The sequence below is a fragment of the Mauremys reevesii genome, linkage group 10, assembly GCF_016161935.1.
Source record: "Mauremys reevesii isolate NIE-2019 linkage group 10, ASM1616193v1, whole genome shotgun sequence".
In the NCBI taxonomy this organism is placed as follows: Eukaryota; Metazoa; Chordata; order Testudines; family Geoemydidae; genus Mauremys; species Mauremys reevesii.
The window spans coordinates 35546590-35570064 of record NC_052632.1 but is presented as its reverse complement, the minus strand read 5'-3'; the positions used below and the strand labels follow the sequence as shown (position 1 = coordinate 35570064).

General features: G+C 39.2%; 1 protein-coding gene across 5 annotated transcripts in view; it reads left to right on the top strand.

Moving 5' to 3' along the window:
• The window catches only part of SCAPER (S-phase cyclin A associated protein in the ER), a 354496-nt gene that overhangs the window by 51221 nt on the left and 279800 nt on the right, over positions 1-23475 (top strand). For all 5 annotated transcript variants that reach the window (XM_039490831.1, XM_039490828.1, XM_039490827.1 and 2 more), the window contains exons 5-7: positions 317-514; positions 20175-20275; positions 21452-21568. In XM_039490831.1, the coding sequence (XP_039346765.1) occupies positions 317-514; positions 20175-20275; positions 21452-21568 (416 nt within the window). The remainder of the gene's footprint in view (positions 1-316; positions 515-20174; positions 20276-21451; positions 21569-23475) is intronic.

Here is a 23475-nt window from a genome sequence, read left to right as displayed (position 1 = left end):
ACCAGAGCAAGTAATGGGACAAATACAACTTTCCCATCTACATACAGAGCAGAATATCTTCTGCTATTGTGCAGATGTAAATATTGGGTTAGAAATGTCAGAGAAACAGAAATTAGGTTCTACAGACCTACCCCTTTTGTTTAAGGTGAGAAAATTTGTTTGAAGAACTCAGTCAGTGGGATATGGCGTAAGCCTCAGTGAAGGATGTCTTGTTTGAAAGTGTTGACATATGTTGAAAAAATTATGTTATACAGAAGCCCAACCCCTTGCCACACTTATTTGTGTTTTTTTTTTATGTTGTATCTCATCTCTTCAGAGTACTACAGTAGACTGTAAAATAACATCAGCAGCTGCTGGAGATAAAAACTTTGACAAAAGCCCAACAAAAACAAGGCAACCTCGAAAAGTTGATTTGAGAGCTCGATATTGGGCATTTCTTTTTGACAATCTTAGACGGGCAGTTGATGAAATCTATGTTACTTGTGAGTCGGATCAGAGCGTAGTAGAATGCAAGGTAAGACTCTTTCTGAAGTGTTCTGCCCCAATTGTTGCAATGTGTCTCTTGGTGCTGTTCCTGTCATTACAGATAAGCTAAAAACAAGAAACAGAACCTCAAAAACAAATTATTGCATGCTTTGTATTTTATTTGAGGGCCTTAAATAAGAAAGCTGAAAACATATTGATTTATTTTTGCTAAGAAAAAGCAGCTTTCATCTTAAACGCTGACTGGTTTGGAATGATATGAAACTTATAGCAATATGTAACTTTTTCTTAGACTTTTAACACTGCAGTCAGATTACCTTAATTTATATTAACAAAAACCAAAAACGCCTCATTCAGTCTGTGGTTGATATTTCTAGCAATTGTCATATCCTTTTGCCTGCAGTACTTTTTTGCTGTAGATGGCACTGTTGGGATTCAGCCTGTGTTCACATTCTTTAGTTTCCTGTTTAATGTCTTAATTACACATTGCTCCATTTCTGCAGAGATAGTTATCACTCTTCTGATTCACTCTCTGGTGGTAAGAAAGTGCGATTGATGGCGAAGTATAAACAATGTCTGGGTGGGATGTCGTTGTAAGGTGTTTTTTCTAATTTTAGATAACCTTGTGTTTGTATTAAGATGTAAAACAGAGACACAAAGCGTGGTGTCTTTTCAGTAACTCAGTAGGAGAACTATTGCCTTTTAATAAGAGTTCATTGTACACTGTATTACTTTATATTGCATTAAATGATCACAAGAATTAAGAGAAGCCAGGACAGTACATCTTTAAGAAAATATTAACGGTACCTTTTTCTTTTAACATTAAACATGGCTGAAAGTTCACCAAATTCTGGAAGCCATTATCTAATCATTGTGATATGTATATATCTACATATCTACATATATAGTTTAAAATAAACTTTCATCTTATCATGTGTATCTAGTTTTCTGCTGAAATCAGAGATGGCCAAATTGGCTTTGGGATTAGCGTACAAATATATTTAATTGAAATCAGGTTTCAGAACTGAACAGTAGCTGCAGGCTTCCAAACCGTTAGTTGATCTAACATAATTTAACATTTTGTTACTGAACTGTCTTCCTGCTCAGGAAATTTCTCTGATGAATTTTTGTTTTTAAGAAAACCAATCTGCTTTGTCATGTAATCAGATTACCATTTTTAAACTTTTATGACTGAAGGAAAAGAAGTTTATTTGTATCATTATCACATCTTTATAGAGCTGAGACCTCACCTAGAATTCCAGTCATAACACTCAGTCTGTGCTGGGAGGGAAATATATATACATCCCAAACCAAAAATCTTTAAAACACCAGTTAAGGTTGGTAAGTGACAACAATGCAGTTACCTGTCACATTGTTTGCCTGCAAAACTCCCTAGGCACTTAAAAGCACAGAAATGAATAGCTATGTAAATTCTAAGTCTTACACCTCCAAACATATTTAGTAACTGCATTATTTTCATCATATAGAAAGAAATGCCTGTTTCATCACAAAACCACCACTTTAATGCAGTCCCAGTGATTGTTAAGATTTTATGTGTGTTATTTTTGTTATAGTATCTTGATTTTAGGAATTTTCTTTTATGGGATAGCATTGAATAGACAATATTATTTGTTCATATATCTTTTAATAGAGTTTTTTGAAGATGAGATGTAGGAAAGATGGAAAATTTTAAATAATGTTGTTATTAATTATTTGTGGAGAACAGTTACCAGTTATATTTGTTGAGCTTCTTCTTGATTTCTTTTTGCATGATGATTGTATTGATTGATTTATTGTGCTCTTAGCTAAATGTCAGAGATACCTTTAGTACAATATAAGGTGGCGGTGACTTTGATAATATATTTTTTTATGATTTATGTGTAATAGTAGAATGTTTTGGAAAAGTATTATTTTTGCTTTTTTCTTAGGTTTAATGTTATACATGTAGGTAAGCAGGAAAAAGGTATAATATAAATTTATGGTAAAATTATGTGTGTATGTGGGCTTGTATGTGAGACTGATCAGTATATCATTGACATGCGTGTACATACATCATTTTCTTTTCTTTTTCAAAGGATTTTTTGCTGTGTAACACTGGTGGTAAAATTTAGGCGCAGCCAAATCTCTGCCAGAAGCTGGTTTCACAGTTGTGGTTCTCCACACCCAAAGCTCTGCCCTCACTCCCTGCAAGGCATATCCTGATTTCTGTCAGCCAAAGTGCTCTGGCTGAATGCAGCTTTCATTTCATGGTGCAGAGTGAGACATTCACTCAGGTAGCTGGTGTCAGCCCACTTAGGGCTTTGTAACTGCGGATTAGGCTCTTGACTTGCACTAAGAACTGGCTATGCAAACAGGGTTGAGCATGAAGCACTGGTGTGAGACCTTGTCAACAGTTCTTCTTGCTTAGTAGATGAGCTGCTGCATGCCTTAATTTAAGGGTGACCTTGGTCAGTCTCCGATGTAGCGCATAGCGCATTACAATAGATCCATATTTGACAGAATAAGGTGTGTGATAAAACTTTGTATCCATTTCTGATTTTAGAGACTACATCATCCCATTGGCAACATCCTATCCTGTTTATGTTGTGTCATGTTGTGCCTTGTAATACATATCATATACAAGGGCCTGTGTTTGTTTTCTAACTCCAGAGGTGAGATCCTCTTACCCATTCCAGTTTTATTCTGCTACATAAAAGGGCTGGGGTGGTATAAAGGGTCTCTAAAAGCCCTGTATTCGTCTAGAACAGGTTTCCTTGGTGCAGAAAATGTGGAGGAGAGTCATAAAACTGCCTTCAGAGGACCCTCTGTAGATATAATCTACACTGCACTTATGTACCTTCGGCTGGCCTGTGCCAGCTGACTTGGGCTTGCGGGGCTAGGGCTTGCGGGGCTGTTTAATTGCACTGTAGATGTTTGGGCTGTTTAATTGCATTGTAGTCTGAGTTTTGGGACCCTCCCACCTCGCAGGGTCCTAGAGCCTGGGCTCCAGCCCGAGCCCAAACGTTAACATCTACACTCCAGCTAAACAGTCCCTTAGCCTGAGTCAGCTGGCATGGGCCAGCTCCATGCTTTTAATTGCAGTGTAGACATACCCTGTAAGGCCCTGGTATTGGGGCCAGGATGGGCATGTTGGGAATGGGGCCACAGCACTGTAGTGATTTCAGGCAGTACTGTGGCTTATAGGCAACCTAGGGAGACTCCCGTAATTTAGGCTGTCTTCCAGGTGCTGCTTAAGCCAGGGGTGGGCAAACTTTTTGGCCCGAGGGCCACATCTGGGTGGGGAAATTGCATGCAGGGTGATGAATGTAGGGCTGGGGCAGGAGGGAGTGGAGTGTGCAGGAGTGGGCTCAGGGCAAGGGGTTGGGGCGGAGGTGGGGTGCGGGGTGTACAAGGGGGCTCAAGGAAGGGGTTTGGGGTGCAAGGAGAGGGTGGGGAGTGCAAGAGGGGGCTCAGGGCAGGGATGCAGGGAGGAGTGCGGGAGGGGGCTCAAGGCAGAGGGTTGGGGTGCAGGAGCGGTGCAGGGTGCGGCAGGGAGCTCAGGGCAGGGGTTGGTGTGCAGGAGGGGTGCGGGGTGTGGCAGGGGGCTCAGGGCAGGGGGTTGGGGTGCAGGAGGGATTCGGGGTGCGGACTCCGGCCCAGCACCGCTTACATGGAGCAGCTCCGGGGTGGCAGCAGCACACAGTGGGACTAAGGCAGGCTCATCCCTTCGGCCCCTGAAAGCGGGAGGGACAGAGGGCTCCGCATGCTGCCCTTGCCTGTGTGTACATCCTCTGAAGCTCTCATTGGCCGCGGTTCCCTCTTCCTGGCCAATGGGAGCTGTGAGGGGCAATACCTGCAGGCGAGAGCAGTGTGCAGAGCCCTCTGCCCCCCTGCCCAAGGGGCCTCAGGGACGTGGTGCCAGCTGCTTCCGGGAGTGGTGTGTGGCCCACGACACCACGGGGATGGCAATCCCTCATGCCGGATCCAAAGCCCTGAGGGGCCGGATCCAGCCTGCGGGCCGTAGTTTGCCCTCCCCGGCTTAAGTCCTCAGAGCAATCTAGGATTGTGAGGATGTAAAGGTAGATTAAAGCCACTTTAGGCCATTGCCGCCTGGGCTATGAGTTCTATGCTATCTAGAGGCAAAAGTCGGACTCTTACCCCACCTCTGCTTCTGAGGACAAAATGTCAGCAACAGAATATTGCATTGCAAGATTTATGCAGGTTGAGTGCCAGTGAAATAATCTTATTTCCCCCTCCCTCCATTTACAGCGGTGATGTAGCCCTGTTGGACCTAGGATATTAGAGAGACAAGGTGGGTGAGGTAATATCTTTTACTGACCATCTTCTGTTGGGGAAAGAGACAAGCTTTCAAGATAAACAGAGCAGACCTGAGGAAGAGCTCTGTGGCTCAGAACTTGTCTCTTTCATCAAGAGAAGTTGGTCCAATAAAAGGTATTACCTCATCCACCTTCCTTCTCTTTTTATTCCCTGCATAGACATGAGCAGTTGTATGCATCTCATTTTTTTGTTTTCAAACATGCCTAAAACAACTAGTTAGCCGTCATTTATTAAATGTCCAATCCAATTGTAAATAAGATATGAATGAAATTGTCAGAAACTAGAAAATTAATATTTAAGATTGGGTTATAGATTGGGTTAAAGCTCTTTGATACTGCACACATTACTGCCCATCTTCATGTAAGATTGTCAGAAATCATTATGATCCTTTATGAAACCAGGCAGGTGAAGGAATGGCGAACCATCCAAAACATAGACACATGGCAAATCTTGAATAGAAATTTAACAGCGTGGCCCACAAAGGATTTCTCTAGGGACTGATATCGCAAATGCAAGCAGTAGGGCATTGGTTGGATTGAAACTGTGTTTTGTTTGGATCTCTGTGAGAGAAACAGCAGAAAGACCAGAGAAGCTTGGAGAGAATGCAGCCACACAGAAGCATTTGTAGCATGGCCTGAGAAAAAACTGAGAGATTTTGGGCTGAATGCTGGCTGCAAGAGACATGGAGGTGTGAGCAAAGAAAGTATCTCCTTTTGTTTGATTCTTCATGTGTTCAGAGAAACAGGACTTTTTATATTCTTTGTAAATAAACAGAATTGCATTAAAGATGCGTGTCTCCATCATCAATTTCTCGTAACAGAAACAATCCACAAGTTCCTGAACTTTGTCTAACTACTTGGGTCAAATAGGAGTAACAGTTAATAGTCTATCTTCAACCCACATAATAATGGGAGGGGAGAAAACCCCAGTTTGAGTTGAGGATGGCATTATCATTCTTCAGACTCTTTTATTTCCATTTGTTGTATTGCATCACAACCTTTAAAAAAATCACTTTGTAAAGGAGAAACTCTGTAATTTTCAAAACAATAGAATGTTAAACCTTCCTAAGGGTGGTAACTCACAGTGAGCAAATCCCATCACAACTCTTACTGTGCAGGGCAGTGCTAGAAATCAATAGAGATCACTTTTCTGTATAAGCGGTGACAAAGTCATAAAAAAAGAAAAGGTAGAAGTCTGAAAGAAAAATATAAAAAGCTGGTGGAAGCAAACAGAGGCTGACAATGGCAAGAGTGAAGCTTAGAACTCCTCTGGGCTTTAAAATACAGAATATAAGTGATAGTAAAATTAAGAAATAAAGGTAAAAGATCCCAAGAAATTACTTCTGTCATGCAAAATAGTGAGCACTTTTAGTGCCACAGAGAAGGACTCCACTTGTTGTTCACGTAAATAAGAACTGATGGTTGGTGCACTTCATATAGTCTCTGGTGCGTGACTGCTTCCCCAAGGGCAAAAGGCTTAATGGAAGATATTTTAAAGTGCTTAAAAGGAAGACTCTTGTCTGAAAGTATGATACCTCAGGGCTTTAGTTCAAATACAGAATCTACCTTTCAGAGAACAATTACAGGTAGATAATTTACCCTCTACATGCCTGACTAACCATATTCTTCTGAATCTAGTCTGCTTACTTGGTTAAGCACATATATGTTATTCTAAACATATACTATTCAGCCTTTACTTCAGTCTTTACTAAAAAAGTTAATTGTGACCAGATGCTTAACGCAATTTTAATATTAACAACAAGGGAGAAGGCTCTTGGAAAAGAACAGGTTAAAAAATACTTCGGTAAGTTAGATGTGTTGAGGTCAGCAGGGCCTGACAAAATTCACCCCAAGGTACTTAAGGAACTAGCTGAAGCAATTTTTGAGCAGTTAACAATTATCTTCAAGAACTCATGAAGGATAGGTGAGGTCTTGGAGGACTGGAGAAGGGCAAACATAGTACCTATTTTCAAAAAGGGGAAAAAGGAGGACCTGGGGAATTTAGACCAGTCAGCCTAACTTGGGTACCCAGAAAGATACTCAAACAAATTATTAAACAGTCAGTTTGTTCAAACCTGGAGGATAATAAGGTGATAAGTAATAGCCAGGATTGATTTGGCATGACATGTACATGACAAATCCATCTAGTTTCCATCTTTGACAAAGTAACTGGCCTTCTGGATGGGGAGAAGCAGTAGACTTGATATAGCTGGACTTTAGTGACGCTTTTAACTCTGTTCTGCATGACATTCTAATAAGCAGCCTGTGGAAATATGGCATAGATGAAATTAAGGTAGGTGCAAAACTGGTTGAAAGACCATACTCAAACAGTATTTGGTAATGGTTCACGTCTCCTTTGGCCCCTCAGGGGTCAGTCCTGGTTCCGGTACCATTCAGTATTTCTTCATAACTTGAATGATGGAGAGGAGAGTATGCTTATACAATTTGTGAATGACATCAAGCTGAGAGTGGTTGCAAGCACTTTGGAGGACAGGATTAGAATTCAGGATGATCTTGATAAAGTGGAGAATTAGTCTGAAATCAACAAGATGAAATTTAATAAAGACAAATGCAAAGTACCACATTTAGGAAGGAAAAAATCAAATGCACAAATATATAACAGGGAATAACTGGCTAGGCAGCAGTATTACACAAAAAGATTTGGGGATTATAGTGAATCACAAATTGAATATGAGGCAAGAAGTTTGCTTCTGCTTCAAAAATAGCAGATGTTATTCTGATATGTATTGACAGAAATGTCATATGAAAGACAGGGAAGATAATAGTTCTACTTTACTTGGCACTGGTGAGGCCTCAGCTGGAGTACTGTGTCCAGTTTTGGGCACTGCACTTTAAGAAAGATATGAATAAATTGGAGAGAGTCAAGAGGAGAATAACAAAAAATATGAGGTTTGGAAAATATGACTACGAGGAAAGGGTGAAAGCTCTAGACATGTTCAGCTGGAGAAGAGAAGGCTGGGGTGGATGTGGAGGAAGGGCATGAAAACAGTCTTCAAATATGTAAAAGGTGATCAATACAGAGGATGGAAATCAATTATCTCCATGTCCACTGAGGGTAGAACAAGAAGTAACTGGCTTATTTTAACAAGGGAGATTCAGGTTAGATATTAGGAAGAGCTTTCAAATAATACAGATAGTTTAACTCTGGAACAAGTTAAGTAAGGAGGTTGTGGAATCCCCATCATTGGAAATTTTTAGGAATAGGTTAGACAAACACCTCTCAGGAATTGTCTAGGTATATTTAATCCTGCCTCAGCACAAGCGGATGGACTAGGTGATCTCTAAATCCCTTTTAGCCCTACATTTCTCTGATTCTGTGAACCTGATAGAGCTATTTCAGTGTATCCTCTAAATATGATTTTTAATACAATAGTGTAGATTGCCCCATTCTGTAGAACTACCATAAGGAAGTACTTATTTGCACAATGCAGTCAACTTGTGGAACTCGTTGCCAGGGGATGTTGTGAAGGCAAAAAAGAATTCATGAAGGATAGGTCCATTAATAGCTATTAGCCAAGATGGTCAGGGACTGCAACTCCATGCTCTTTGTGTTCCTAAACCTCTCTGACTGCCAGAAGCTGGGACTGGATGACGGGGATTGATCACTTGACAATTGCCCTGTTCTGGTCATTCCCTCTGAAGCATCTGGCAGTGGCCACTGTTGGAAGGCAGAATACTGGGCAGATGGACCATTGGTCTGACTTGATATGGCCATTCCTAGGTTCTGACACCCTCAGGAGAGGGTTTGTGTGCAAAACAGTGCAAAGTTCACTTTAAAGAGTTTTTATGAAACTCTTCCCTCACAGTGATAGAGATTTGCAGACACACAGATTTTGGAGCAACATCTTCTCCAAAGTCCACACATCCTAAGGATCTTCAGGGAAGAGATCTCCTTTTTGTTGGAGACAGGAGCTGTCCTTCAAGGATAACTATTGCTTCTCTGTCTACCTTACTCCTGGGCAACATAGCCTTATTAGGAGCCATGCTGCCATTGATCGCATCCCACAGCAGCTATGCAGTAGCATCAGCATATCCTGCCTCCAACTCCACACCTTGTACTCTGTAGAGTCACAAGCAGAGAATCTTCTGAGACAAGGGAGGTGGGACTTCTTCCTCTCCCCACATATGGTCTCCTCTTTTTATAGGTTCTGGGGTGGAACAACTGAGCCATCATGCAATGTCATTGTATAAAAATAGTTCTTGGATGACTCTGATTTGGTGGTAAAGCTATTTTTTCCAATTTTTTAATTAGCCATTAAATGTGGCTTTAGATATTTTTCTATTTTGCTTATTAAAATAATTCTTACAATGTTGCAATAGAAAAGACTAGGCATTATAAGAAAATACAGCTGGAAGATTTGATCATCTCTGTGGCTCATATAGTCTCTCTTCGTGTACTGTAATCTCTCATGAATATACAGTGACACTGCAGTGTTGATAGATAGGTAATGTGTAGTAATTCTGCTGGATTGTTTAAACAATAGTTTAAAAATTATATGTTAGGAGTTTAGAGATTAAAAAGACCACTCTGGTCTTCTGAATCTTTAAATTTTAAGATGAAAGTCAGTTTTATAATAAAAATCTATATTAACGGTGGAAATATCCTTAATTTCACTCATATGCTGACTTGGTAAAACTTCGTACTTGCCTGATGTGTCTAGAGAAGGTATTTAGTGGTTTAAAATAGGATTAATTATACACCGATATAACACTGTCCTTAGGAGCCAAAAAATCTTACTGCGTTATAGGTGAAACCGCGTTATATCAAACTTGCTTTGATCTGCCGGAGTGCGCAGCCCCTCCCCCCCAGAGCACTGCTTTACCATGTTATATCCGAATTCGTGTTATATTGGGTCGCATTATATCGGGGTAGAGGTGTATAAAAAAGTGTTATCTTATGGTACTAGACAGACAAATCACTGCCTACAGTTGAGAAGTCACACAAATTCTGCCAGGTCTGAGGGACTAAAGGACATTAATGATGATAAACAAAAGCAGCACTTGTGTTGACTCATATTTTGTTGTCTTGTTTTCCTTACCTATTTAGTTTGAAAGCTTTTTGAGCAGAGAACGTATTGTTAGCTAAGTTTGTGAAGTGTCATTTATATTTACAATGCTGTATAAGTGTTTTGTAAAAATAATATTAAATAAGGAAATATAATATCTGGTAATTGATCCTCTAGCCCAGGAGTTCTCAAACGGGGGGTCAGGACCCCTCAGGGGGTCGTGAGGTTATTATATGGGGGGTTGCAAGCTGTCAGCCTCCACCCCAATCCCCGCTTTGCCTCCAGCATTTATAATGGTGTTAAATTAAAAAACATTTTTTGTATATTTATGACGGGGATTGAACTAAGAGGCTTGCTATGTGAAAGGGGTCACCAGTACAAAAGTTTGAGATCCACTGCTCTAGCCTTTGTGTTATTTATTTTTAAATTGTTCTCTGAAAATAAACAATTGTTATTAAGAAAAGCTTTCATATAGATTTTATTCAAATAATCTTAATTTATTATTATGAATATTTGTATTTTAATTTGGGAAATTTGTCACTATTTTTCATATTTTTCCATATACTGAAAAAATTCAAGTGGATACATCATGCAGTGTTATAAATGTTTTAATTGTGCTAAAGGTCAAATTACAATACAAGATTTATACTTGTTAAAGAAAATAAAACCTGACCCTGTTACCAACATTTAACACCTTTGTTAGATCCAGGCTATCTTGAAAATGTGTGTGTTTGTTTTTGAAGTTATACATATGGGATTTATTCAATCTTATGATTTGGAGTACTTGGTTATTGATTACATTGTCACTGTGAATAATGTTTAGTGCTTCCAAATGGGACTGAGCTCTGGTGAGTGGTTGTGGTTGAAATTGCAGACGAAAGGGTTGTGGTAAGGATGCAAACAGTGGAAATTTGTGTAAGAAGATCAGCTGTTGTATATATTTCCCCCTGGCTTTGGACGCTGCCTAAGGCAGTATCTCAGTAACTCTTGCTAATGGTTTGGAGCTGAGGTATTTGAAACCACAAATGTATGTATTGATACTGCTTTGATGCTTCATGCTTAAGAATACAGTGACAAATTGGTTAAATTACCTCTAAAAGAAGCAGGGTTTGTCAAGTTTAAACATAGTCTTATTTCATTTAAATTAGTCTGTCCACAGGTTCAGTGGTCACAGAATTGGTGGATATAAGACCAAATAGGAAACAAAAAAATATAGCATAGATACTTGCTATATTATAGTCCCCCCACATTCAAGTTAAATATTGATTTTTCCATGTATTTTATATGTTTTATTTTATTATTAAGCATTCTGTAGCCCAACAGAAGAGTAGCCCTCTAACCCTTTGTAGAACATGACACCACTCCCCAGTCCATAATGAATGGTCTGTGCTGCTTTCCTGTGAAATTTGGAGATGGTCCCAGTCACATTGCCATGAACTCTGACTGACTAAGCTTTACCCCTAATTTCCATCCACCAGACTTTGTGCCTCTGCCACAAGAACACGTTTGGAAGTTAGCTTGTCCCAAACAGTTTGCTGTGTTCCAAGTTGCTCCTAAAGTGACATTTTTGCAGATGTGAGTCCATGAAGTGAATATGTATTTTCTGATTCAGCCTGTCTCAACCTTCTTGATGATGATGATGATAATTAATAGTAGTAATTTCATCCAAGGTTCTTAAAGTATTTTCACCTACCTCCTGAAGTAGGTCAACATTATTGTCCCCACTTTACATATGAGTAAATCTGGGCACAGGCAGGTAAGGTTACACAGTGAGTCAAGTATCAGAGGGGTAGCCGTGTTAGTCTGGTTCTGTAAAAGCAGCAAAGAATCCTGTGGCACCTTATAGACTAACAGACGTTTTGCAGGATGAGCTTTCGTGGGTGAGCTCTGTGCCTTTATCCTCACACACAACTATTTCAAATTTAATGACAATATATATCTCCAGATCAGTGGCACCGTTGTGGGCACCCGCATGGCCCCACAATATGCCAATATTTTTATGGCCGACCTGGAACAACGGTTCCTCAGCTCCCGTCCACTCACGCCCCTTCTCTACCTACGCTACATTGATGACATCTTCATCATCTGGACCCATGGGAAGGAGACTCTGGAAAAATTCCACCACGATTTCAACAGCTTCCACCCCTCCATCAACCTGAGCCTGGACCAATCTACACGGGAGGTCCGCTTCCTAGACACCACGGTGCAAATAAGTGATGGTCACATTAACACCACCCTATACCGAAAACCTACCGACCACTATGCCTACCTTCATGCCTCCAGCTTCCATCCCGGACACACCACAAGATCCATTGTCTACAGCCAAGCACTGAGGTACAACCGTATCTGCTCTAACCCCGCAGACAGAGACCAACACCTAGAAAATCTCCACCAAGCATTCTCAAGACTACAGTACCCACACGAGGAAATAAGGAAACAGATCAACAGAGCCAGACGTGTACCCAGAAGCCGCCTACTGCAAGACAAACCCAGGAAAGAAACCAACAGGACTCCACTGGCCATCTCATACAGTCCCCAGCTAAAACCCCTCCAACGCATCATCAGGGATCTACAACCCATCCTGGACAATGATCCCACACTTTCACAGGCCTTGGGTGGCAGGCCAGTCCTCGCCCACAGACAACCTGCCAACCTGAAGCATATTCTCACCAGCAACTGCACACCGCACCATAGTAACTCTAGCTCTGGAACCAATCCATGCAACAAACCTCAATGCCAACTCTGCCCACATATCTACACCAGCAACACCATCACAGGACCTAACCAGATCAGCCACACCATCACCGGTTCATTCACCTGCACATCCACCAGTGTAATATATGCCATCATATGCCAGCAATGCCCCTCTGCTATGTACATTGGCCAAACTGGACAGTCTCTAAGGAAAAGGATAAATGGACACAAATCAGACATTAGGAATGGCAATATACAAAAACCTGTAGGAGAACACTTCAACCTCCCTGGCCACACTATAGCAGATCTTAAGGTGGCCATCCTGCAGCAAAAAAAAGTTTAGGACCAGACTTCAAAGAGAAACTGCTGAGCTCCAGTTCATCTGCAAATTTGACACCATCAGCTCAGGATTAAACAAAGACTGTGAATGGCTTGCCAATTACAGAACCAGTTTCTCCTCCCTTGGTTTTCACACCTCAGCTGCTAGAACAGGGCCTCATCCTCCCTGATTGATCTAACCTCGTTATCTCTAGCTTGCTTCTTGCTTGCTTCTTCCAGGGGTAGATATATACCTACCCCTGGAAATTTCCACTACTTGCATCCGAAGAAGTGGGTATTCACCCACGAAAGCTCATGCTGCAAAATGTCTGTTAGTCTATAAGGTGCCACAGGATTCTTTGCTGCTTTTACAGAGAGTCAGTGGCAGAACTGGAAATGAAATCCGGAGTCCTGTCTATCAGTCCTGTGTATTACCCACCAGATCATCCTTCAGTACAAATATTTGTACTTGAAATATTTTCTTTCTTCCCTTTTGCTCTCTTATTCCCAATCTCACTCTGCCCCTCCTTATTTAATATTTGGAAAACAAAGAAAATAGATTGCATACAAATATATTGGCGCTAAGAGCAATTAGGCTAGTGGTCAAGGTTTTCCTGAACTCAGTGAATGAGTAATTTGTATTGACTCTCAGATACAGTATGACAGCCAAGTATTATCTAAACAAACACCATGTTCTTCTGTTGTCCATCATCAGGATGGGTTCATTTATTTTCCATTTCTTCATACCAGCTACAAGTTTAGGTTCTTCCATCTTAGTTTTTAGGGCCCATTTCATGTATTTCGATTAGTTTGACAACCCAAAAACCAGTGGGTCTTGAACTGATTTCTTACTAGATTTGAACCTCTAGAAGAATGTTTATTCACACTCCATCTTCTAAAAGAAACAATCTGGAAGTTCTATTGCTGATCCTCCTTACACTGTATTCAGAAAGACAAAGTGGTTCTGAAACATCACCCCAAAGCCTAGTAAGATGGTCGTAGATTTTCATATTAGCAAATATATAACTCTCGTGCTGTGTTATTCACAAGTCTCATCATCTGCCAATGAAATGAGGTTTTATAGATTAGATCAGTGGTGGGCAACCTTTCAGAAGTGGTGTGCCGAGTCTTCATTTATTCACTGTAATTTAAGGTTTCGCGTGCCAGTAATACATTTAAACATTTTTAGAAGGTCTCTTTCTATAAGTCTATAATATATAACTAAACTATTGTTGTATGTAAAGTAAATAAGGTTTTTTAAATGTTTAAGAAGCTTCATTTAAAATTAAATTAAAATGCAGAGCCCCCCAGACCGGTGGCCAGGACCCGCGCAGTGTAAGTGCCACTGAAAATCAGCTTGTGTGCCGCCTTCGGCACACATGCCATAGGTTGCCTACCCCTGGGTTAGATATTTAAAAAGTTTTTAATACTGTTTGGAAAAAGCTCAGCCTTATTTGTAAATTTTCCTTTTTTTTTTTCTTCCTTGTGGAGAAATCCAAATTTCAATTCAGAGGTTTTCCAAGTGGATTCTGGTTTCTGTCTAGGACTTTTTATGATCAGGCTGGAGTCTCAATACCAGATAGATTGAGGGCATTCTATGAGACCTGTGGCTACACTGGTTGCCTCTATTAGAAATATATCTATTCTTGAAATATGTTAGGCTGCCATGTGGAGTTCACACTGCATGAAGTATTATTCTCTTGACTCTGAATATAGATCAGTTGCTCTGTTCAGTAGGGCAGCACTTCAGTCTGTTTCTAAGTAAGCACTCCCTGGCCTCCTGTGATTGTGAGTCTGCTGATTAGTCTCCGACATTGGTCTGCTGAGATAATTCATTAAAGCAAAATGAAGGTTGCCTAGCAATATTTGGAATTCTCAGAATATATAGGGCTAATTCTATTCTGTTACCCCAGCTAAACCAAGAATAACTCTGTTGAAGTCAGCGAAGCTGAATAGATGGAAAATCAGTGTGAGATTGGGTGGAGGCCCATTGTCTCTGCTGAAACACATTCATCATCTTTTCTCCACTCCTCTTTGCAGTCCCTTAATGGATGCTTTGATGAGGAAAGAAATTGAGAGCAGTTATGGGATCTTGAACATTTGGATCCTAGATTGTCAAAAGTGCTCCCAGCAGCTTTAACTACTAACAGTTCAGTGGCTTATGTGCATGGTGCAAGACTGCTACAGTGGGGATTTGCAGAGGCAACATCATTTGGAGAACTCCAGTTATTGGTGTATTATATTATTTTTCTCCCCATCACCCAGTTTTTGCCTCGTCTTTAAGGCCTCATGTTACTGTTATTTTTCATTGACTGAGAATGGTTCAATGGCACTCCATTAGATAGAGTAAAGGGATCCCCCTCCCCCAATCCTCCACTAAGATTAAACACACTGCTTTGGCAACTATCCCTGACTAGGAAGCAAGAATCCAAACCAAACCCTCTGGGTTCTTCTAAGCATTTATAATTCAGCTGTCAAAAAAGTATCTCTGCAATGAAACTTCTTGTGCAAACTCTCAGCCCCAGGGCAACTTTTAAGCCAAATGACTAAAACAAAATATCTGATTGTCCTTTTCAAAATTAAATAGAAAGACAGAAGAGAAAAATACTAGGTTTGCTTGGTTTTTTTGCAGGAATAACTGAAAATGGCATCTAATCTGACAAATATTTAATCCAAAATGTACAACATAATTACTCTGTGGAACTATCAACTGGTAGAAAAAACTCAATACCCGTTTCCAGACCTGAGAATGAACTGAACATTTGTATGTTAACAAAGTTCTTTTCTCTGGTATGTTCTTCTGGTGGGAATGCTGGGGAAATTGTTCCATCTTGTGGTCTCCTTTGCTTCCCTCCCCTCCCCGCACTTCCCTGCATTTTAGTGTAGGGGAGTGAAACTGAGAAGATTTGATTTCCAAGTTCACTACATTATATTTGAACAAACTAGACTCCTTTTTTCGAAAGGTACATGCAATAGGAACCAAATCATGTAGATTTTTTTAAATATATATATACAAGGGGCTGGAAAACTGATTGGGTTTCCTTCCGCTCATGGAGTTTTTTCTTTATTATTCTATGGGAGATCCCTGTGTTTCTGCACAGCTTCTAGACCCACATGACTCATGTACGAGCAGGAGCTATACTTCTATGGTATCTCCTACTGTTGCTGACCCTCTCCTGCCCTGACATCTCCCATCCCATCCCTTCAGTGTATGTGTATTGCACTCTGTGGTGGGTTAATCCATGTATTGTTGTTTCTGGCTTAGGTAAGAGGCATTAAATTACATCGCCAGTCCCTGCTTAATTTAGGGGCATGATAGATTGGACAGCAGCCATCCCCTGGGCTGTCTATCCACACCTATGAAGCCAGGTCCCTGCAGAGGACCTAGGGATGTGTTTCCATGGAATCAGACAGAAAACGAAAACACTTGTAAATTTACTGTAGATATTTTGTAAAAATAATGAGGTCTTACTAATATTAGACATCCTTCCAGTGCTCTGCCACTAAGCCGTTGCTATGAAGTGAGGAGAGGCCATTTTTGTATGTGTGAATTATAGGGTGTGAGGTTCTAATGTCTAGAGACCTGTCCAATATTTATTCAAAGGTTCCCCTCTTTAATTGCCCACTGCTGAAATTAACATAGCTTTTTTCAACTAACTAGAGAAACACTTCAATTAAATATATATTGTTTTCATTCCAGTTCAACAATTCCACCATATTGATACTAAGCTTGAAGGATGTTGAGGTATTTTCATTATTTAAAAAAACCTTGAAGATACAGGAAGCTGTGTGAGATCACAGGACCACACATATACTGTTTTGCAAATGCATTATGGTAAGGCTTCTCCAAGGTTTTTAGGAAAGGTGGGGACATCCATGGAAAAGATTACCATGAGCCCAAAATGTAGGAACAAGAAGCATGGATTAAAATATATATAATTTTTAAAAAATGTGGTGTTATTTGAAATTAAGCTAATGATTCAGGGCTGGAGCAAGGAAATACACTAAGGTAGAAAATGAAAGCATGAAGAAGTCATTAGAATGATGCAGGGGGGGATTTTAATATTGTAGAAATTCTTCTGTTTCACATTTTCCTGTTGACATTGGTTTTAAGACCATCCCCTCAACCCCAACCTGTTTTCTTAGCTTGTACTGGCCCTTTAAAAATCAGTATGAGTTACACTTGACCTTGACAAATAATGGCATTTAAAATTGCCTTGACTCTAGTGCAGCAGCAGTCTACCCCATAAAGGTTCCTTTTTGTCAGCACCTTCTCAAGTGGTACACGTTTCCACTGCTTCAGCACCATAGGGTATATCTGCTACACTCAGTACTGTAGGTGAATTAGAGAGCCAAGACCCTAGGGCCCTGTGCAGTAGTATTGTGTATCAGGAGGACAAAGGGATGGCGCCAACCGTCCTGCTGTATGCGCCAGTAACTAGAATTAATTACAAACCAATCGAATCCGTTGCAGCCAATTGGTAAACTAATTGGTAATTTTAGCTGTACATCTATATGTAGTTATCTGGATGCCTGTAACGGCGCTTTCAGAGCCACTTTTGTTCTGCTTCATCCTGCTTGACAAAATGGCCTTCATAGCTTTAGGGAGAAAGATGTGCATCAGTGAATATGGGGCCGCTCCAGCTGCTTGTCTTGTTTGTATTCCCTTGTTCGTAAAACATGACTCAGATTACAGCTGCATGGTACTGCTCTGATCATTTCTGATAAAGTGTAGCTAAACATTCCTTAAAAGAGGTTGTTTAAGCCATTTATTGTATTTTCTTTGTGCCATCTAGCTTCAGAAATATAACTCATATTTGGATTAATTCAGTTTTTAATAGGGAAAATCTCAGTAGCAGACATTTTAAAATAAATTATACTGAATTAATCTTGCTTTCTATGCTCTTACTATTGTTAACGTTCAGCAGAAGATAATATGACTGACTTAAACTGAATTAGAAACCTAGATTTTTATTAGTGAAATTGAAAGAAGAGGGCTGGCTAAAACACGTAATTTGTTCATTTCTTGTAGCAGACTTTTCTTACCAGTTACTTTGCAATGCCAATTGCCTTTTAAGAAAAATAAATAAAATGTTTTGTTTTTGTGACACTTCAAAATAAAGGTAATATAATGTTAATATAAACGTTTTGATTTTTCATATATATGTGTAAATATTTACTACAAATGCACTTTTAGACCATGTCCAACAGATGTATTTGTAGTTATCTTTCATCTTTCTATGTATATGTATATATAAAATCTCAGTATTTACATTTTTTTAAATTAGTATTTGTCAGAGTTCTTTCTTCCCTTCATTTTGGATGAAAATTACCCCTGTGCATTAGGTCCACTCCATGGACTATACACCACTTATGTCTCAGTTAAGTCCTATTTTGAGTGCTTAAGTGGGAGATCAGTTGTCTATAGGCCTCGTGCTGGTCTTCTGCACAGGGCTGAATTGCATTTATCTGAATTAAGTAGAAGAGAATAATGAAGTCTGATTTAGATTATATGTATAGCTATCAGTTAAAAAAATGAAACAATTAAGAGCTCATACTTAGGTAAATCTCCCACTGAAATTAGTGGGAGAATTACCTGAGTGAAGACTGCAGAATCAGGCCATACTAGGGGAAATGGCCTTTTCAATTTTAACTGTCTTCTGTGTCTAAGGGCAACCTTGACATAGTTAACACACTTCCAAAGCTTGAATGAATTGGAAACCAGTATGTATGATGAATCATTTTCAAAGTAAAGCTTAATAATATTTTTTGCTACTAGAAGGAAGTAAAGACTTTTAATCCTGTTTTGCTCAGCATACATGATTATTGTGCCACTAATTTTCTTCTTTAGATGTGAGAAATTATATTAGATTCACATTATAGGTCTGCAGTTGTCAAATGGCATTCTTTGTTACTTGTCAGCGTATACATGACTAGGTTCTATCAAATTAATAAGATTTTGCAAGATTCTGTTCATTATCAATTGAATTCCAACATACTGTGAAAGTCTGGCTTCAAGCCATGAAAGACAGTCATGGATGCTGCTTTCACTTTGTCTGACTGAAATAGCTGACTTTGAATCACTTAAGAAATGTAGGTAAATTCTTGAACAATTATATTTCATTCAACAGTATCTTTCCAAAACGATAATAGAATCACTTATCCATAAAAATAGAATGTGTAATCTGATTATTGGTTGTTATAAGGGCTAAATATGTAATTATTCCAAAACCATGAATGTGGGATTCTGTGGTTTACAATTCTTAAAGTGCAGTTATTGTGAGAAAAGTGAATGCAAACTTTACATCCCGGGGGTTCTGTGCTTAGTAGTGCTCTCAGTAACTTCACATCAAATATATTCTGTTTAAAATTGCCAGTGCCATAATCTCTCCCTGTATACTTTCTGCCTCTTAAACCATCACCAGTAATATTCTGTAATTATAGTATAATTTATAATTTTGTTGATGCTGAGGTAGAGTAGAATCTTATGTGGCAACATCACATATACATTCCATAATCTCTAGACAGACTAGTATTGCTACACACCAGCAGGATGTTCTGTGTGCCGCAATTTAGGAATTCTGTGGAAGAGGGGTTCTCTCCTGTGGGCTACAGAGCTAGGTAGGGTGCTTTTTGCCTTCCCCATCTGCTGATATCCTAGGATTCATTAGAGTGGACTCTCTCTCCTGCTGACTTTACAAAATGTGCAGCCGCCCTCCTAATCACTTTGCACATTACATAGCCAAGTGAATCATTAATGTTTGTGCAATTTCCTTTGCAGTTCATGAGTTTATCAAAACTCTATGCAAAATGTACTGCACATATCCAGCATGTGAATTTTAAAAGATCATAACTTGTCAAATCAAAATCAAATTTCACTGGAGCATTCAGAGACACTTGTGCTTAAGGAGAGCTTTAATTTACATGCCAGATTTCAGCTTTCTGTCCTTAGCCATTTTGTTTGCAGAGATATTCAAAAAAGATTACAAGAATTATTTATAATAGGAAAAGTATTTTAAACTCTCTTTAAAGTCTGAACAGTTTTTGCTCAAGCCATTCAAAAGCTCCACTTTCAAGCAGGGACTGAGACTGGTAAATTTCAGCTTCAAAAGTTTAAGTTTCAGAAAGTTATTGGCAACTTCAAGTGGTGTCAGAATGGAAAATATTATGCAACCTTTACTAAAGCAGATTTTGCCACTTTAGCTATAATAGAGTGAAATTTGTACTGTCTGGTCAGGTTTTTTGCTGAGTTTTCTATTTCTTCCAATATTGTCTCTTTCTTTGCCTTCCCCACCCCCAAAAATACAAATACCTGATGTAGGTTGTTGTTTTCCAGGAGGTTCTAATGATGCTAGATAACTATGTAAGAGATTTCAAGGCATTGATTGACTGGATACAGCTACAGGAAAAGCTAGAGAAGGCTGATGCTCAAAGCAGGTAATCAGATTTTTTTCTTTTCTTTTAATCTATTTCCTAATTGTCTCTCAGGGTGAAATTTACCGTAGTGCAGAGGTCCAGCACAAGGGCCTATGAGCCACTTAAGTCCCACTTAAGCAATATTGCCAGCTCCAGTCATTAAAAAAATCATGAACAAAGCCATATGAAATCATGGTATTTTAAAAAAATGTATTTGGGGTTCTTTTTATTTGCAGGCTAGCAAGTGAGAGCATACCCAGGTTCCCTGGTATGCTTGTTCGGCCCACACAGAAGCCTGTGCTGCCAAGTCTTTATTACTGTTTTTTAGCCATGCTAGCTAGATTAAAGCTAGAGTTGGTGCCAGTCTGTACTGCTATCACATCTCCTATTGCAGTGTAGACATACCCTTGGACTCCTAGGTCATTTGAGTGACTGAAAATTTTATCTACTATCTATGAAAAAAGATCAGCCTAACTGTTTATTCGGGTTCCTGTTTTCCCAAGGAAAGCTAAATCCTGCTTTCTATAAATAATTTCATAATACCCTGTTCTTCTCAGCAGCATCTATGAGGTGTCCCCACCTTGCAAATTCTCTTAAGTAATTATCTGAGAAGAAAAAGGCTTAGAATTTAGAATTGTTGAATAACATCAACAATAATAATACCTAGCTTTTACATAGCAGTTTTCATCAGTAGATCTCAAAGTGCTTTGCAAAGGAAGTAAGCATCACTACCCCCATTTTACAGATGGGGAAACTGAGGCACAGAAAGGTGAAGTAACTCTCCAAAGGTCATCCAGCAGGCCAGCGGTAGAGTTGGGAATAGAATTCAGGTCTCACGAATTCCAATTCTGTGCTCTATCCACTAGGCAACATTGCCTCCCTTTAGTGACAGGCAAACAATTATTTTAAAAGTGGTTTAGAGTATTGCATTCAGATCAAGCCCATGCTTTCCCTTTCCCTATTGATTCTTCTCTTGGTTCCATTTTTGAATTAATCAGTAGTTGACATATTCTATATTACAACCACTGGCTGTGCCCACACTAGGTTAGTTCAGATAAAATTTTCCACTGTTGCTACATCACCAACATCCAAAACATGATTTTGTTTTACTTCAAGTTGAAATAGGAATATCCATTGAAAAATGTTGTAATAACTGCTTAGGATTTATTCTTAATTCATTCTCTCCTGAATTTTTAGACCTACTTCATTGGCCTGGGAAGTAAAGAAGATGTCTCCAGGACGTCATGTCATACCAAGTCCATCAACAGATAGAATCAGCGTAACATCAAATGCTCGAAGAAGTTTAAATTTTGGGTATGAAAACAAATAATAAAGGCACTAAAGGAAAGCTAACTCATTTATTAAAAAGGTTCAGGGTTAACTCATACATAATTTTCCTTTTGCAGCTAATGTATTATTTAGCTATTTGCTAAGCCATATTTGAACCCAAATATTGATGTATGTGAACACGAGAGAGAAAAATACCCAACACGTGTAAACAAAACAAAAAACTATTACCAGAAGACCTAATTTTTTGCTTATATTTAATCAGACATTTTATTCCTCTGCATTTTAATGACCTGACGATAAAAACTAATCAGTCTATTTCATGTTAACTGTTTAATAAGATTAGCAGCCATTTCCTTCTACAAAACAAAGGTCAAAATATATGTAATTGACATTTTAAAATAGCCTGTGTATGCACCTGTGTATGGCAAGCTGAGTGTGCAGGAAGTTAATGTTTATCACTAACAATTAATGTAAAATGAAATGGATTTTGATGAGCAGCAAAATTTATATTAGTCTGAAAGACAGAAACTATTTATTATAAAAATACTAAACCTCTTATTCAATTAAGTGCCAGTATGTGGAGCAAGCACACAAAAATTACATTTAAATTATTTAACTCTATTTCAGGGGAGCATTATCTTCACTAAAGCCCAAATTTTGGAAAGCACTTAAGCACATGCAGTAAGTCCATTCCTATACAGGACATGCTTTAACTCCAGCCCATTGGGACTTACTGCATGTGCTTAAGTGCTGGCCAATATAGGCCTCAATTCAGGAAAGCATCCATTAACGTTTAGAATATTTATTCTTGTGGTTCTAATGTTCAGCTGCCTCATATCAAATATTTCTAAATTAGTGTCACAAGTTATGTTTGATAGAGAAATTTGTGTAACTAAGAGGGAGCTATAATATTAAAAAATAAATATATCCATTTTAAGTGCCTATCTGAATATCAAATAGTCAATTATAATTTTCACAAAAAAGAAAACTAGAAAATCCTTGCCACTAAGACCAAACTAATAATAATTGTAAAACCTCTCAGTTAGTAATGTAGTACCCATTATGCCTCTGGCATTTAGGGTAGCGACGAAGCTCCTCCACTCCTGTCTGTTTCTGGCAAGTCTTTCAATGGTTCCCCAGCTGTACTCCAGGTTTTTCAGCTCCGCTTCCGTGGTTCTTCACCATGTTGTTTTCAGGTGACCTCGTTTTCGCTTGCCTTCAGGTGTCTTATTGCTATTCTGGTGATGGAACCAGTTTCCATCCGGAGCACATGACCAATCCATCCTGGTAATGATGGTGCTCATATCTTTTTAGTACCTCTTTGTACCAGATTATTATTGTATAAAGAAATTTGCAGCTAATTCAGCTATTAACTCAGGAGGTGTTTGGTGGCTTACACCCCAATCCTGCATTGAGAACTGTGTGGTACTCCTGTGGAGTTCTTAATGCTGGACTGGGGACTCATTTGGAACTTGCTGGGTTAGTATGGATTGTGTATTGTAGCAGTGTCCTTGGCGTGTAACAGGGTTGAGCGATTGCTGGCCTCTCTGTTCTTGGAACATATCCTACAGGTCAATGAACATATGAAGTTGGTACATTACTGCCAACTTTTGGGAATGTTGTCTGTTTATCTGCTTACCTAGAGGATGAAAACAACCAAGATTATAATGGGAGTAAATAAAAGCAGTCAAACGAGGGGTGAGAAACGGGGAAATGGGAAATAGTATAAAAGCTCTTTAGACTAATATAATAAAATTCTAGAAATATTTTTCACTTAAGTCATTGTTGATTTTATATATATGTTCAGCTTTGCTTTTTTTCCCCCTCAAATAATAGTTTTAATTTTGTGTTTCTGGGTTTTAACTTGTCACTAGCGCAGGCAAGATGGCAGCTAATGGAATGCTCTTATTTTGTCATCCTTCAGATATCTA